Here is a 19,009-nt window from a genome sequence, read left to right as displayed (position 1 = left end):
GCATTTACATAGGCAAATGCTGTCTTTGAATGGCAGCATGTTGAAGATACCATGAGACAGCTTTCTAACATCCAGTAAAGGTTTTACATAACATCCACTCATAATTGTGGTGTGTCTAGAGGCTATAGAGCCATCCCAATGTTTTGGCACCAACTATTGGCGTGTTCCTCACTTGATCTAGTATGTGGGTCTTGGAAGACATATTTCTTGAAACATAAAACGAATCTGTTACTGGGAAAAAGAGTGGAGTGACTGGCCTCGGTCAAGATAAAACCAGGTCAGTGGAGAATATGAACAAGGACAGGTATTCAGGACAGTGTGGTTATATTCTGAGAGGATAAAGATGAGTATCTAAGCAACACAGAGACATTCATACCGCTGGGTACCTTGAGAATGTTTACGAACCAAATACTTTCCATTATCAAGCATCAGTAGGTACATCGACACACGTACAACCTTTAAAACCACACTGCAGGTCTATTATGATGTATGGTGACTCAATGAGAGTAGATAAGAATTCATGGGTTTACAAATTCTCCCTGAAGCTTACCATGTTCTACACACATATAGCTGATATTGTGAGTCATGATTTAGTCGGATTCTGAAGTATAAGCAAGAATGTTCCCAAAAATATATGAGAAACATGATATTTTTTAATATTCTTTTAAAAAGGAGAGAGAAAAGGTAACAAAATGAGAAAGCTCTCTCATTGGCTGTGTCATCAGTGTGCCTTAATAAGGAGAGCAGGACTTCAGTGGAGCATACACGCTGTCGAGGAGGGAACACAGAGGAACGTCTGGAAAATAAACACCTGCCACAGAGCCAGCTCCTGCTTCCCATTACCTCCTGGTACAGAAACAGCACAACAAACTGAGACCTGAAACACACACACTCACATATAGAGCCATGCACACTTAATGCATTTTGATGTTGTATCAATACATATTTATCCTCTCCTATTCTCTGGTATGTCAGCTATACTTTACAATACATGTTAGATAGAATTAGTCATTCACTCTTTCCACAAATCCCTAGCCAAATCTTCTGCTCTGTTTGCACTGGAGAACAGCACCCCCCATCCCCCCGCCACCTCCCCCACCCCCCCGCCACCCCCCCCACCCCCCCGCCTCCTGTTTTGTGTCACAAAGCAAACAACTTCTACCAAATCCAACCCCTACGATACACTGCGAAGAGGCTGCTGGTGTAATCTACTTGGCTGTGGTTCTGTTTGTTTACAGTAATTATTCTGGCATCTAAAATCGATGCGCTAATGCTTTACAGACGTTAAAAATGCTACGTGCAGCAGCATTCTAAAAAAGATACAAGATGTCTACACAAATAGACCAAGTGACAAAGAAAAACATGCGAACATGCTGATCCACAGAAAACCCCAACAGTGATTCAGCACAAGCTCATTCGCAAGGTTCTCACAACGAGAAAAAAAAAAAGAAAAAAGAAAACTGGGGCAATATTTATAGAGGAGCTCTCCCTCTTCTTGATGATCTGTTGGTTGGAACGGAGGGGATGAAACATGTACAGTAGTAGGAAAAACATCTAGTGAAAGGAAAAGTGGAGGAGTATCATAATATCAGACATGGGACAGGAATAGCTCAACAAAACTTCAAATTGAAAGCACCTGGAGGAAGCTCCTCACCTCCTCTGACATGACGCAGGCAGAGAGAAAAGAAAAGCGAAAGTCAGCCAAGTGTAGGGATAGATGACTCGCTTGTAGATGTTGCTCTTCACCTGCCGGAACTAACTCAACTTCATCCTTCAAATCTCAATCTTACTCTCATTAATATCTGTGCTATGTGAAGATTTCCAAAAAAGGCAGAAAGAAAGAAACTATGTAGCCTATGATAACCATAATCCAGCAAAAGCATGCTGAGCTGCACACTTGAGGAGATAAAAGGATAAAAGGATAAAATGAGATGAAAATCGAAGAGGAAAAGCATGAATTCCCTGTGGTGTATTAATGAATTTCTCTGTTGCTCGGCAGCACCTGTTAATGTCCTCTGTTGTGACTGAATACAGGATAACAATCAGCAGAGCACTGAGATTTAAACTAAAACCCCCTCTTAGTCTCATCAAGGTCAGAGGTCGGCAGAGTGGGATGGTTGCTACGGTCACATATCAAAGTGAAGCAATCCTGTAAATCCTGTGGACTCTCACAACAGCAACATACTCTCAGAGAGGCAGGCTGGAAGAGTGACAGCGAACATGTGTGACAATCAATAAACCTCTCAGCATTTAGGAGATGCAGCGTGCATAGCTGCCCCTCTGTTCCATTAACATTAACAGACAGACAGACACACACACACACACACACAGCAGCCAGTGCGATCAAAGGCATAGCAAGGTGCAGTCACATGTTTGCACCTGTGCAGAGTCAATAATACCAAACATAGACAAATGAATAAGACCCTCCCCTTCCATCATCATATGTAGTCGTGCAGTAGCTGTCATAATGTGAGTGCAGACTCTCACCTTTATACTTTTCTCTGACATTTTCATAAGCTTGGATGAAGTCCTGCTCTTCTGCGTTCGGAGGCAGGTAGGCGGGTTCGTACATGGCCATGCTCTCACCCTCTTCTTCTCCTCCTCCTCCTCACCGCTGGTTCGTCCTCTTCCTTTTAGGTCAGCTTCTTCCTCTGTGTCTCTGTGCGTTTGGATGTGTGTGAGGCAGCCTGTGCTGTCCTCTGTCTGCTCTCTCAGCTGTGTGTGAACCCTCCACAGCTCCCAACTTCATTCCACAGCCCAGCACCACCTCCACCCCCTCCCCATGCACCCTCCCATAGCCTGGCTCAGAAATACTAATATAAATGTCAGGCCCCTCCCCTTAAAGATACACAGACTGGACCAGCAGGCACACGCTTACAGTGTGCTGCTTGCCAAGCACAAGCACAGCAGCAAGGAAAGCAGAGAAGCATAAGGCTCTCTGGTAACACTTCAACTGAATTAGACTGTGATGGATGGTAATCAATTTGTGTCAGATCACCAAAGCACAGATACACTTCTCTTACTGTCAGAAAAACATTCAAATATGTAGTGTGTAACTACATAAAATACTCAGGGCTCTGTGTTGCTCCTTGTGTTTGAGAAATCATCTTTTGATTATAAATCTAAATAGCAAGACTAAGAGTCTACAGCCATGCTAGCTGCACTATGAGGCTGTACACAGGGCACAGCAGTGCTTTGAGGTAGTGCTAACAGCATGTTAACATGCTCACAATGACAATGTTAACATTCTGATGTTTAGTAGGTATAATGTTAACTATGTTCACAACTTAATTTAGCATGTTAGCATGGTAACACCAAACAGTGGCACCAAACACAAAGTACACAAAGTATGAGGCTCGTGGGAATGTAAGTTTTGCACATTTTTGGTCATGAACCAAAGTATTTTAATTGGGTTTTTTTAATTTGACTTGATGAAAAGTCAGGGAATCACTAAAGTGATTACATTTCATCCTGAGCTGGAGGTTAATGTTTCTACCAAATTAACGGTAATCCCACCAGTTGTCAGACTACTAATGTCAGCTTCATCGTGGCACTAGAGGAATAGTCGAGGGTTAACCAAAGTCATTAGGATACATTGTCTTGGAACCATGAACATCTGTACAATATTTTGCGCCAATCCATCAAGTAGATGTTGACACATTTTACTGGATGAGTGAAAACCTGTCCTGTCGATGGCTCTAGAGGTAAAGTCAGAGGATCACCAAAGTCAGCAGGCTTTATCCTCTAGGCACAATGACCACCTGTACAAAAATCCATGGCAATCCATCCCACCACTGTTGAGATATTTCAGTTTGGACTAAAGTGGTGCACCAAATGACCAACAGAACAACATTGCCATCCCTAGAGCCATGCCTCTAGAGTGGCTAAAAAACTATATAAGAATGTGCTTGAAAGACACTTACATACAAGTAACCAATTAATTCATGAACACTAATCAACAACCATATTGTGTTTCTGTCAAAATAAATATCACTAAAGAAGCTGCAGAATCTTTGAAAGTTTCCTTAGATAAAATCAGAGTGACTACTCAGTCCTTCCTTATTATTTCAAAGATGCTACAGTTTTATAAGCTTTTGTTCAACAACGCCTCAATTCAATCACTTTTTATAAAAGGAAGCAGCCAGTCGCTACCGGACATAATCTCATAATAAAGAAAACATCCATCTTGATTGTGCCACAGTAACACACTCCAGTTGGTAGCTGTTATGTTTCAGGCAGTCACTGATAAAGTTGAAGCCTGCAGGGCGATGAATACATTCAAAGGCAGTTGCAGTGCAGATATACCCTTGACATCCACCGGGAACATCAACTGTTGGGGCAGCCACTGAATATTCAACAGATGCCCCTCTGACCAGCCAAGCTGACAACAATCCAGACCAAAATAAATTATGGTTTAAAAAAAAACCATAAAAAGTAACAGCCAAGACTTCATTTTAATTAAATTTAGCTGCTTGATTGTTGTGCCAATACATAACAAATCCACATGAGTTTTGATTAATATCAATGCACCTCACGAAATAGATTAATAACAGTGATGATGGCAAACAGAGATAGGATCATGTCATCTAACACAAACATACTGTGCATATTGAATGGTTCAAGCAAGCTAGACTGTGTTGGAGTATAAAAACTACATCTTGTTCAGGGGTTTTATCATAGCACGCCTCATAAAAATGATGAGGGAAGTAAAGACAATATCTCCCTCCACTATTTCCATGTTGCTTTGTGTAGGAGTGCATGTTGTAGCACAACAATAAGGGACTGATGTAGGAAAAGGAAAATCCCTGCAGTTCAGGCTGACTATCAGAAATTTCTTTGGCCAAGGCCAACCTGACATCAGCCAGGACACTTTCCTGAGAGGAAACACGATACGTCCAAACTCTGTGCTGCTGCTGCTTGGTCACAACTGCTGAAGAAGTGAGTGTGTGTACATATCACCACACTCACTCTAACAGGAAATTTTACTGGCAGAGATAAAGTTCCGGATACACTGTATGCCCACAATGTTTTCTTAATAGCAAGGTTCATACACAGTTTTTTAAAGACATGAACAGTACGTGTCCCATAAAGAGTAGACAAAGAATTCCCAAAATATTATAAACAAAGAAAGAGTGGGTGGCTGCACAAACAAGCACGATTAAAAGGCACAGAGAACAATTATGGATTAATATGAAGTAAATATAAACACTTGAGGAAACATTAGCCTGATAAAATCTTGAAAATCTGTCATTAAAGGCGTAACAGAAGAATGACATAATCATGATGACTGAAGTATTACTGTCACGTCAGTATTTTACTGCTGGGAATTAAGTGTAAACTAAGTAGACATGTTTAAAGCTCAACATTTAGCACCTCACGCACTCTAAACACTTACTACAGTACATGACACAGGATCTCATAACCTCACATCCTTAGACACCCTTATGAGATACTTAAATTTCCCACTGGTTACTTCCTAGATGATTCTAGCATGGTGTCCACTCCCAGATAACTAAAGAACCAAATTTGGCTTTGGGATATCTGTTTATTTAGTCAAGCCGCCGATCTCAGCTCATGATCTCGTGATGTCAGTGAGTCTGAGCGTGGGTGTGCGTGTGGAACTGAGGGTTGTTTCCCACATCTCATTCAGCAGTACTCAACAGGTGCACGCAGGGGCTCGAGACTTTTGCACATGTTCTTTAACTTGGACACACACATGCTTTCCACATTAGTAGATCTGAAGGTATGGGTACATGAAGGTATGGTACGTCTGCACACTTGTGTATACATTATACAGTATGTATACTATGTGTGTGTGTCTGGATTTGCACTTCATTTGATACTTTGCCTGTGAATAGTTCTTTGGGATGAACGGAACACAACAAACAAGGCTGTGAAATTAAAGATATCCTTTACATCCTGTATCACATATGCCATTTAAAACGTCTTACATTTTCAACCTATTTACAAGTACATTTTGCAACTTTCAGACCATTTATTACATTCCCCGGTGGTTCAAGAAGCTATACAGCTGTCCAGTAAACAGTGAGTCTCTCAGTTTCTTCTTCCAGGTATGTCTCCTTCTGTTTGATATCCTAGTTAGGCTGACTCACAAGACCAGAGAAGTCACATTAACATTATTAATGCTTTTTTCACACCGCTCTGTTCTGAGAATGAGATGCCAGTCTTCACAAATCACAGCACAACTTTTATACTCAAGAGTCATGGGGATTACTGAAGCACAGCTCACCGCTGATGGAAATAACCATGGGGGAAACAAACAAAACCTTGTGTACACACACACACACACAGAGGCAAGAGTTTAATACTGGCCAACAGCTAGACTGATAGTCTGGCTGTGGAAGATGACATACCTCTCAGCAGTGTGACAGCTGTTATTACAGAAGAATTTATTGCAGGCTCTAACTAAAACAGGGACTTATCCTTTGCTGGATTTTGACCGAACAGAAATTATTCTATCAGTAGAGATGTGGTTTGAAAGTAAAAAAAAATCTTACTCTTCTCCTTTCCCTCCTTGTATTTTCAACCAATACACTCCTTGCTCTAAATTAGATTTTTAAAAACCAAATAAAATCTGTCATTGTCAATAGTAGACATTAGAGAATGAGTATTAAGAGGATGAACTCCAAAAACCCTCCTCTGAAGCAAATATTTGACATCTGATTGTTGCTTTTTGATGTTCAGTGTTTCAGCAAAGAAAAGATATTTCCTCACCTCCTTCTTTCTTCTGACTAAAACCACCTTTGTCAGTGTATCAACTGATCATCACCAGTCTGGAGGCTTGAAACATTTCACTGTCAATTAGCCAGGGCTATGGCAGACTGAGAGAGTTGTTCTAGCATAGTGCAATAATGTTGCAATGTTGCTGTAATAACAGTAAAACTACTGGTGATAGACATACATGTACAGTACAAGGAAACAGGCCTGGCTCCCTCTTCTGGATATCCACAACAGTGTATAACTGAGCAGTTATTGTGTTATTTGCTATGGCTTGCTCGGATCTGTCCAGTCACACCACACATTTCGTCATGGCTCATTTTCCAGAATTTCAGACTGGTGGTGTGGTTCAGCATTCCTTCCCCGGTTCAGCGTGAAATGGGGCAGGCATAAAGGTCAGAGCTGTAAAAAAAAATGAAGAAATAAAGCTGTTCTGTCTGATAGGCTCCTTCATTGAGCATTAAACATATTGTTTCATGAAATAAGGCAGAGCACTGTAATACCAGGGGCACAAGGAATACACTATGTAGTCAATGCCATTTGAGATGGGTGTGGGAAATGAAACACATTTTCCAGAAACTCTGATGGCTCTCCAGGAAGAACACTTTCAGGCTTCCAGCTCTTTTAATAGAAAGCGCCACCTGCTGGGCAAACAGGTTATTGCTGTCTTAAAGAAGGCCAATAGCTGTGCTCACTTATCAGCATACAGCTTGATCTAAGATAAGATGACATTTAATAAGCTACCGTGGAGATCCAAGAATAGGTAGAGCCAAGCATTTCTAAAGAAAACCCACATAACAATTAGTTTACACAAGACTCGTCTCCAACCTGAAGAATATGATTAGAAATACAAAGATGCTCTCATAAGTAAATCCACATCAACAGTCCAAAAGTGCAAAGTATTACATAATAAACTGTATTGTGCTTAAATGCCAATGTATTCAGCTCCTCTGCTTCCATGAAATTTGCTTCATTGTATCACTATTAAATAGCAAATATCATGATGAATTATTTAGTGCTCTGGAGGGATGTTAGGAGTTTTAAGTATAGCTTGGACCATCAAGGCAAACACTGAAACACACTCTATGATTGTTATGGAAGCCAGTACTTATAAAATAACATTTCATATTTCAATCAGTGTTAACAAACTTGATCTATTTCAATCATAATTACAATCAAATATATAGAGAGATTTTGATATTTTTAAAAGTTTTCTGATTAGAAGTGTTTGATCATCATTTTGATGATGGTAATGTTTTGTTTTTCTATACAATTTGCATGACTTATTCTGATGAATATCAGTAAAACTATTTTGCACTCACACTAGTATACTAGTGTAGTATTTACTGCACTAAAGTAATAAAATTATTTTTTCTGATTCACAATAAGAAAATACTGTGTACATATATATATCCCATGCTAACACTTTCACATTAACTACACTGGGTAATAGAATGGCTGCATATTTTAAGGGATGACTGGCATTTTTAAATCATTCATTGGTTGATTTGCTGTTGTTTGGCACTTCTATTACTTCATAATTTGTAATTCCAGGTGGGAGATAATGGAGCCTAAAATGATTTGTCATATTCTTATCACTTGGAGGATGATTTGAATTTCCATTTTCTTTCTGTTAAATATTTACAGATCCTCCACGAAACACAGCATCAGATAACTTCAGAGTTGTACTCGTTAATGAGCTCATGCTAGTTCAAATAATATCACCACAATACACACACGCTCTGGTCAATGAGTAACTTGTTACTGGAAGCAGGTGTCTCTTTTTGCAGCACAGGATTCAAAACAATGTCGGGAAAACTTGAGGAAGTTGTCCGTGTGTGTGTGTGTGTGTGTGTGTGTGTGTGTAGGCCAGGGATGATAATGATCAGAATAGATCATAAAACCAAGAACAATCCTTTAAACTTCAGTTCAATTTCATCTTACCTAATAGAAAGCAATGTGGTCAGCTGTTTTCACCCTCTAGAGGTATCTAGCCATGCAGATAGAAGCTGTGTTAATTACTGTTTAGTGATGAAATTCCATTAACCTCCATTGCATTTTGGTGGCAGCAGAAGTCTCAGTGGAGATCTCAAACCCTGTGTGATTGAAACTGAAACTATCTTGATAACTATACCACTAAAGGTACTGTATGTGGGGAAATATTTTTTGTAATATGGGTGAACTTAACCTTTAAAGATTTGTAGTACTATACTGTACCCCTTGAATGGAAGTCACCTCGTACAACTAGCCAACCACAAGGTGGCAGGGTGGAGTTTCTGTCCCATCGACCATGTAAAGAGGAATGACCTCAGTGAGTTATGCTGCCCTTGACTACCAGCCTCATGCATGCTCTAAAGATTCTGTACATTCTTCTGCCTCACATCAGACATGACCTCTGACCTCTTCTCGTCCTCCTGTATTGACTCCAAAGCTGTTCTGTGGACAGTAAATCTGCTCTATGGACAGTCTGACAGCTGACTGACTGAAGAACTTTCAACTCAATCAGTTACTAGTTTATGGATGTGTGTCCACTGGGAGGCAGTGTGAATTTAGCAGTAAATGCAGCAGAGAAAAATAGAACATATGATATTAAATAATAATACCTATATCACAGTGTTTAAACATAATGCAACTGAATAATTTATACTGCATAAAGTGAGAGGGAATACAAGGGATTTCCTTTTAAAATTCAGCAACAGAGCAGCGAGTGTTTCATGAAAGAGACTTTTATAGTGGTTACATCTCTACATCCTACATCAATCCCAACGGAGTTTCCTCATTCCTATTCACAGCCTCCTAATGTCATTGCAAGGCAATAAGATCTGATGGTATTTAACTGAAGCCCCCACTTTACACCAGGTCTTAACAAGCTCTCGTTCTCATTTTTCTGGGCCTCGTCCCACAGGTGATTAGAAAAGTGTCTACGCTGCGCTAACTGGTCATTAGAGAGACAAATGTAATTTAAAAACTTATTCAGAGATCCGCAGAGTTGAGAGGAGGAGGCATGCACTTTGAAACACTGACACTCTGGGTTCAACAGACCTGCACAACCACAGCTACACACCCTCATAACTCTCTGGTAATATGCCAGGACTCGGAGTTACAGAGTTAGAGCAACATAAATCCTCATCAAAATGGATTTGTGCTCTTATGATTTAATTAAAGGTTAGGTTCATATTTCAAGTCTGTCCCAAAACAATAGTCAGGTGTCCATGTAAACTGACATATGTTTTGTTGTAATCATTCCTCTTGTTCATACTGGCCATCAAGGGATCTCTTCCTAATGCACTGTCAATTACGTAGTGTGGGACAAATTTCACAGTCCTCCTGCGCAAAAATGTAAAAGTTTATTTAAAGCTAATATGAGGCTTCAGCTGTTCAAATTAGTCAAATCAAGTCAATATCGTTCAAAGTTACTGTCTGTTTAGTGCCAAATCTCTTTTTTGTTACAATCCTTCTACTGCAGCTAAACAGGAACAGAGGGAAACATTTACTAAAAAGACTGTAACCATGGAAGATACCCACTTTAATCTGACTAACTCAGATGGCTGAATACTCATATTAGCTTCAGATAAACCTTTGAATACGTTTTTTGCTCAAAGCATGGACTGTAGATTTTGTCCTCCATCACTTACATCATAAGCATATTTAGAGGGGGTCTTTTAATAGTCAGTATGAACAGGAGGAATGATTACAGTGAGCAAAACATCTTTCAATGTTCATTTAGGCACTTGACTATTGTTTAAGACAGACTTGAAAAACTGTGAACCCGTCCTTTAAAGCTTTTAAAATTTGAATTAGCTCAAACAAGAGAACTGGAGTGCTCAACTCAAATGAGAATAATGGGAGCCCACCCAAAAGGCACAAAAATAGCAAATGAAGTAGTCAGCACTTGCAAATAAGTATGTAACACTTTCAATAATGCACAGCAGCAGAATGAAATGGTCCATTTTCCTTGTATTTTTACTCTTTAAATTCTTAGAAGAGTTCAGTTTTACAGCAATGATTTGCTTTGGTCACAAGTACCAAATTGTTTCAAACTCCTTGTTTTGACAACAATTTAAATTCAGTGTTTCAGATTGTTAAGTGGACCTGTGGTATCTTTAGAATGGGGGCTAAAAGAATAACAGCCTTGTTTCTAATTTTATGACCATGCAATTAAGTATTCATGAAGCTAGTTCTACAAATGTTTCATGAATTAGTTACAGTACTGTAGGTGTAGGAGTTTCTCTCCCCATAGAGGAGTATGCAATATTCCTTGAGAAACATTACAGTGCTCCCTCAACCACACAGCAGGTGTAATCACTAGCAAGAACAGTGCATAGTCCACTTCTAAATGATGCCCTCTGCAGCCCGAGCTCATCTATATACAGTCAGGGATTCTACAGCAGCCAGTTAGCTCGTCAGCAGAGCCCACAACAAAGGCTCAGCCTCACCCATGGGTGCTGACGCAGCCTGACCTGGCCTTGTGATGGACAGAGGAAGAGCGAGACAGGATGTGGATGCAGGCTTATTGTAGGTGCTGAACTTATCTAAACTTCCTCTTAGCCCGGCAGGAGCACGGCATTCAAAAACAAACTCCATCAAAGACTTATTGTGATAAAACTGGCACACTGAAAATAATTTAAAAAAACATAACCTGAGAGTCATCTCATTTTGTATTATAATGATATAAGAGAATATGAGAGATCATAAGAATGTTTTACACTCTGTGTCAATGGCCAACAGATATGATGCCCATCATATCATTCTCTGGTCAACATTTTGATAATGTCCATGCAGATGTGAGGTTGGGCTGCCTTTCTACACTGATTGTGGAGTAGAAACAAGCCAGTATTGGATTCAAATAATCTTAACAATCTTAACAATAATATGTTACTCATTACGTAATTACTCATAACATATTACTCAAAGAGCCATGAAATCAGATTATTACATTATAAGCATGATGTTTTACAGTTTAACAATAAACCACTCTGCTCAGCTGCAATGCACTCTGCCAATGAGAGTATTTCTGGACAAACTATGTAATGGAAATACTATTTCTAAATTACCTCAGACATATTTTCAAAATGTATCTGCTGCAATTTCTTTTTGCATATATGCCAACAGTGATACCAACATAACTGTGAAAATCCAAATCCAATATTAGCTGATAATAGCAGCCTGCCAATTGGGCCACACTGTACTAGAGGCAGAGCACTGCAATATGATGAGGTATTTCAATTTAAGTAAGTCATTAGACAGAAGTCAGTTGCAGCAATAACACTGCCATAGGGTTTTTATCACTGAGGAGTGAATTAATATCAAATGACTGATATATTATAAATCTGACAGAACTGGTATTGATAATTACATGTAATAGGGTATGTATGTGATTTGTGTATTACTTGGTATTTCCAATCCACTGCATAACTCCAATGTCTGCATGATGTCTTCTCTGATCATGAACGGTGTAAATGTATCTAACACTTGGCTCAAGGCAATCATGACTTCACAGCAATAGCAGTGCTAACCCATAGTGTAAATAAATAATGTGTTTCCAGCATCCCTACAGTTAGTCTGGACAGGATCCCAGCCTATTGTTTGTGCGGTTCAAAGAGAGACACACCTCACTTGGAAAACTACACGTACTGTCTCTTGCGTCTTTCCTCACCTTACGTCTATATCCTGTTCAGCTGGCAAAACCTATCATCAGTCCTAATACAAGTATGTTTAAAAAATTTTGTTTAGTTTCCTTTTTCACTTAAAGTATCACTTACAAGGTTAATTGTTCCTTTGTGACTTGACTTTTAAAGCTGCACTAGGAAGCATGGTAGGGCTCCAACAAGAAAGGCATCACATCCTGCCCTTACTCCAAAAATGGCTGACGCTCTTCTCCACCTCCGCTGCCTCCAGAAACATGTTCAGAACTGAGGAGTTCATAGACGTCAATTGTATATGATTTCACAGTACTGAAGTTCCAAAAATCTAGTTATTTTTCACCGCTACATGTATAAATAATGATACTAAATTGTAACCTGATTAATTCAGTGGTCAATATATCAACCCACAAAATGGATGCTGCTCTATGCTGCTTGACATTATGCCAAGCTCTACCCAGAATGCAAACAAGGACATTTTCATAGAGGACAATGGCCCTGACATAATTAATACATGAAATTTCAATTGCTTTTTCATAAGTAGAAGAGTCAATATTATAAATCATGTTCTTTCTTCTTTGTTTATGATAGTTTTTTTTTGTTGTTGTTTAAAGAGTCTGATTTCCCCTCCAGTGAGGCTACACAACAACTACTGGTGCACTCTAAGCGTAAAACAAGTTCAAATACATTCTGTATATTACTACTGACCCATAAACAGTCATGACATTCCCTTCTTCCTTCTAAAAAGACTTCCTCTGTGAATCCATTACATTCACCACATTTTCCTTTGTCCTTTGAAGATGCAAAGTCTCAAGTCTCTTGTCCCTCTGACCAAAGTGAACAAAGATGTGCTCTGCTGCACCTGTCACCACACCTAACAGTGATGTCAGGGTGTACTGAAAACACCCTGTGAACACTTTATCATGGCAGCAAGGTGGGAACCTCAGCTGCTGGGAGTCATCAAAAATAAGATTTCCAGTTGGTGTTAAGGTGCTTTTGATTCAAAGTTTAGCACCACCACAATACTAAACTTGTGTATCTCAGTGTAAGTTTGGAGTCCACACATGTAGCTGCCAGAGGTACAGCGTAACCCCTTAATGCAGAAGTATAAATCTAGCTTTAGTGTGTACATACAATGCACTGTATGACATGTGTGAGAGTAACATTGCATTTGTTAAAATGAGCTCACCTGCGATGCGAATTACAGCCCTCTCTGCTGGATCGAGGACCTCCCCTGACGCTGACTTGGAGCGTTTGACCCTCTGGTGTTTGGACAGGTTCCAGGGCAGAGTGTCTCCTGGAAAGGGGACGCTGCTGCTCTCTCCATAGCTTTCCTCCAATGGGGTTCGATCCCTGCGTCTGTCTTTACGGGTCGCCATCGACTACCTACAGAAGATGTTAAACAAAACTGAGTTTCAGATGGCTTGCATGAATGAGAAGAACCACAGACACACCCCAAGAACATACATCATGTAGGACTGTCAAAACCACAGGCATAGTCTTGGAAATCATACAAGGTAAACACCCTCAGAAATGATCAGTAAGTGTTCCAGGCAAAAATATGGTAACAATTTTAAATCTCCAGCCAAATATTACACTAATGATTGAACCACTACAGTAACTATTGCACCTTTTGATCTAATTGCCAGGTGATCTCACTTTACCAATGTTTAACTATTACTGAAGCCTGTGAGGAGATAAAACTCAAAGGCTTGATGTCTCAGTGTCATAAAATGCAAAATGCAGGGCTGAGCACACAATATGCTTTGTGAAATATCACCAGTGGCATGTAGAGGTGCCTGCAGGGCAAGGCTCTTTAACCATGATAACAGTACTGTATGGACCTTCACCTGCGAATGCAAAACAGAAAATGTGACATTGCAGGTTCATGGTTTACTTTGCTCTTCTTTTGCACACTCTGGTCAGGAGAGGAGACCTAGGTTAAAGTAAAACGGAGTCAACATATGCTGTAAACTGAATGAAACTATTTCACAGCAGCCATATTTGGGTTTACAGCTCACTAAATCCTCCAAGAGATGATGCCATAACAAACACTGATGAATAGCTAATTTCACCACATTAATTTTAAAATTCTCTTAATATATAACAAGCTTCTGGCATTTTTCATTTGATTTTACATTACATGAGTCACTGCGGTACATTATACTAAACCTATCTAGACTCCCATTCAAAGGCAATAATGTGATTGTAATGTGACAACAATTTATATTCAAGGCAAAAAATAGCACATTTGGGAAGTATGCATCACTGTCCATACACTGGATAAGTCTGAGTGTAAAACTGCTTTACATTGCTGTTTTGTTTTGACTATTTGCTCCGTCTCTGACCTTTGCCTTTAAGTGAAATATTTACCAGTAACATGCAGCATCAGGTATAAATAGTGACAGAGCAGAATGGAAACTGGCTGTGTCACTGTGAAATATCACAACTCCCTACACATGACATCATACCTGTCCTATTCCCTCTGGGAAGTAAATCATCAATAGAATTGTCCTGTTTTTAATATCCCAGTCAAAATCCAATAGGGGCTGATATTAAGGCAACTGCCACTTACCGAACTGTAAGAGTTAGCCTAATAGCTTGAAGGAAACCTTAAAGGAGTAAGAAAATAAGTGTAGAGACCAGGCCTCAAGATAACACACGTGTTGGCAATCCTTACTGGCTTAGTGAAAGTAAAACCTACACTGATGAACCTGAGCTCAGTCAAAATAAAGTAGTTATGCAAGTCATCAGCACTCATAAACACGGTCTGTATATCCAATAAAACTGAAGTGGTGTTTCCCAAAAGACTCAGTGAATCGACTGGCATGACACCTCCTGTCACTTTCTCTCACATCATGACACAAATCCCTAAACTTTCTGTCAGTATGAATAATTCGAGATCTCTGGTAGCATACTCTAACTCTACAACAGCAACAGTGACATCGACTTGGAAAATACATGTTAGGTGCTAAGAAAAACATAATTTATGAATGATTTGATTTGTGTAGCTGATGTTATGGCAGTGACACACCCACTGTAAGAGATAACCCTGTGTTCAAAGACCTGCAGCCCAACGCTGTTACTGTACTGCAGGTGATAGCACTATTGTAACTTAGGGTTGCCTTGTCGTTGTCACAGCTGACCTGGGTTCAGCGTACAGTCCTTTGTGAAGTATCATACTGTATCACACTGTACATTTGAATTTATGGCAGTCCAGCATATGGGATCATGATGTCATCACAAAAACGCTACAGTATCCAGGTTCTCAGACAGATACAGATAGGAAACAGATCGTATGATCAGAACGTCCATAAGTGAGTAATTTGTTTTCATGTCAACGGGGCAAATATTGTGTCAGGAGAAAACTGTCAAATACTGTAAGGCTCCTTGTTGGAAAAGTTTCTCAACATGTCTAGAGACCTTTTAGTGTGTATATGTAAACTTACAATTATATATTTGCACTTATATCTCTTGTGATATCATTGCAGGTATTTGTGAGGTAGCCTATGTTTTTAGCCTAGCCTAAGTTTACCTGTGATATTTACATTGTATCCCAAAACTCTCATCAGCTTGCCTGATGGTTATACTGCATTATACATGTAGACCACACAGCCACATAATAAATGGTCGGTGCTGCTGGATTACACTGAAAGTGAGTCTATTGACTGGCTCAGTAAATTTTGTAATGTCAAAGTCTGAGATCTCATTATTGGTAATAGGCCCACTACTGGACTATGAGATGATTTAGTCCCAAATGTTGATGTTGGTGACAATACTAAACTGTGTATTCTGTCTGTATAGTGGGAAATACATGTAGCAGTAATAACAGTGGAAGCTATTGGGATCATTTAGTGAGGGCTGTCATGGAATTAAACTATGCCTCATTTTGCTAGGGACCCTCAGGACTTCAAGAACCTGCAATTCAAAACTACTGGTCTGATGCACCTGCAACATACTGATTCCAAGCGCATACTACAAAATATGAATAATAGGATGACTCAGTAAGGCAAGTTAACACTCTACAGTCACTATAACCCTCCAGTCTTTTTTTTTTAACTGTTTACCAAAGCCACACACAGAACCAGAGAGAACATTTTCTTACCTTACTGCTGTGCTGGATCAGTGCGTAAAAGCCTGTCAAACAGCCATGTATGCATGTGCCGGTGCCTCTGTATGTGTCCTGCAGGTTATCGCCGGGCAAAACAAATGAAGACGCCGAAAGCCTGCGTGTGCGTGTGCGTATGTCACAGCTCATTGCATGTGTGTGCCGGTAATGTTGAAATAGCCACTCCTTTTACGGGAGGCAGGGCTGGAGGCTGGAGAGACGACCCACTGTGCAGATTCCGCAGTCATCTGTGATGTTTCTGAAGCCGCGCTCGCTCCTTCTCATCCTTCAACATCCTCCCCCGCCCGGCGACACCTCAGAATCTAAAGGTCGGTAATTATTCACGCATTCGTTAACTGACACCCCGAAGCTGGGATATACTGCCTCTCATCTCCATTATTGCAGGGACATGAGGGGGCCAGGCGTCCTTACCGAGACGCTCAGGACACAGGCGCAGACCTGCTGTGGAGCTGCTGTACCGATCGACAGCAATTAACGACGTTTTTCCACCAGCAGGGTCTGGTGCTGCGGTGAAAAGCTGCATGACTCACTGTTCGATTAGTTTGCCTGCTTGTCCCGGGCTGAGCATTATTGTGTCTGCAGGCTACTGCATATAGTAGAGATTTTAGAGGGCAGATTCTAAGAAAATGTGTTGAGTTTAGGCTTTAATGATATGCGAATTTTCATAATGGGAACAACGACAAGGCAAACATGTATGGGCTCCCCTGAGTCAGCATTTATCCCTGCACTAAAGTGTTCACCCAGTCAGATCCATAATTAAATAGTTTAGGCAAGAACATAAAATGCAATAAATAAATCAATGGATTTATAAAAACTGAGTGTCATTGATTTAAATTATAGGCCCTGAATCAGGAAGTATGCCCTGCCAAAAATACCAATACCAATAAATCTGTGCTGATAACTATCCAACTTTGCATAGTTACTGTATCATGTTGGGGGCAGGATTACTGATTAAATATTACACCCACCATATTCAGGTTGATTACATACATGGGGTTACATTATGTTTTTGTACCATGGAAGCAAAGAAATGTGAATGTAGCCAGTTATTATAATGCCACAACCACTGGACAAACTCAAGACATAAAACACACAGTGCAGTATGAGGCCCATTAGTGCAGCCTAATGGAAAATGCACTGAGAAGTCTAGACGCCAATACAGTAATAGTCAATTTCCTGACACAGGTCAGGTAGTTCCATCCACGAAACTGCTTATTTTGAAAATAAGCAGTTCCGTGGAGCCTAATGAAGCCTAAGTGCAGAATATTGCAAATACTCAGTGAATGTCTAACTTGTGAAATGTCTGTCCCAAAAAACACATTGCTCTGTTAAACTGCAGGGATAATTCCTCTAATGTTACATCAAGTTTAGGAAGTTCTTATCAGCCACTCAGTCAAACCCTACAACAGATTATACCTTACTGCAGTATTGCAGTATTTCAACTCAAGACAGCCTTGCAGTTAGAGCTGAGCAGTATTATGATTTATATACTGTACCATGAGACAATAAATATGTGTCAACTGTGAGAGAATTTGCCATACTGACTATACCTCAATAGGCTTGGTTTGGCACTTCTCAACTAATGCATGTGTCAGTATTTCAAGCCAATTAGCATTGCTGACTCTGGAAAGGAGTTTGGGTAAATATAAATTGGGGGAAAACAATGAAACAAATGGGAAAATGTGTATCAACAAGGGGTATTTTTCATGGATAGAAGCCATAAACGGCCTGGCTGGATAGCCCTGCTTGTTAAAGGAACCCTCCATCCACTCCCACCAGGACATGTTGTTGGTGTGTCTGCTCACCTCTGCCTGTCAAGGAGAACTCAATTATCTTGTCAGTGACAAATGTCTCACTATTCTATCACAGCCAGATGTGTACAGCTTACTACATGAATCAGACATTCAGTGAACTGTAGAGGGCATGAGTTCTCTGGCCTTTAATTGTGTTACAAGTGAGGTAAGAGATTAGTGTTTAGAATCAACTATCTAGATACTTTAAAACTGCATTCATTTGAGTTCATTTCAAAAACATGACAACAATTTTAATATGATTATAAAGGATCCTGAAGACAGAAATTATCACATTATGAGGACAAAGGAGAGGTTATTATTCTATACAAGTAGAAGTGATACTGATCTGGAAAAAAATCTGATTATGATGATAATGAGAAGATTAGGCCAGACATAAAATGCTTGAGCACACTTGAGTGCTGAAAAGAAGGTATTCAGTCTTTTTCAAAAGATGACCTTGACTTGCTTACAGCAAACAGACTCACTATAAACCCTCTGCTATAGTTCTCATGAGTAAAAAGCACCTGAGACATTTCCTTTGTTATACAAAGAGGCTATCCTTGCTTGAAAAGCTGGAATTGGTGTGGTGCCAATGTGACAGTTGTTATGAATGAAATAATGGCCTTACAGTTATCTAACTGTCTGGTGGTATTACTATAAATGTGACAGTCAGAGTTGAGTTACAACTGGCACCATCACAGTTGGAC

The 19,009-nt window shown here is 39.9% G+C and overlaps 1 protein-coding gene across 4 annotated transcripts in view; it reads right to left on the bottom strand.

Annotated features, from left to right (window-relative positions):
- LOC122986933 (plectin-like) overlaps positions 1-16,571 on the bottom strand; it is a 128,260-nt gene extending 111,689 nt beyond the window's left edge. For 3 of the 4 annotated variants that reach the window (XM_044358458.1, XM_044358460.1, XM_044358461.1), the window contains exons 1-2: positions 16,486-16,571; positions 13,570-13,766 (exon numbers count right to left, since the gene is read on the bottom strand). In XM_044358458.1, coding sequence (XP_044214393.1) covers positions 13,570-13,759 — 190 coding nt within the window. In that variant the 5' untranslated portion in view covers positions 13,760-13,766; positions 16,486-16,571. Of the gene's footprint in view, positions 1-2,487; positions 2,729-13,569; positions 13,767-16,485 lie in introns of those variants that run through there. The other variant, XM_044358464.1, reaches the window with a different exon arrangement.
- Between the last annotated feature and the right edge of the window lie 2,438 nt (positions 16,572-19,009).

The sequence above is a fragment of the Thunnus albacares genome, chromosome 8 (genome assembly GCF_914725855.1).
Source record: "Thunnus albacares chromosome 8, fThuAlb1.1, whole genome shotgun sequence".
In the NCBI taxonomy this organism is placed as follows: domain Eukaryota; kingdom Metazoa; phylum Chordata; class Actinopteri; order Scombriformes; family Scombridae; genus Thunnus; species Thunnus albacares.
This window is presented reverse-complemented; position numbering and strand designations above follow the sequence as displayed.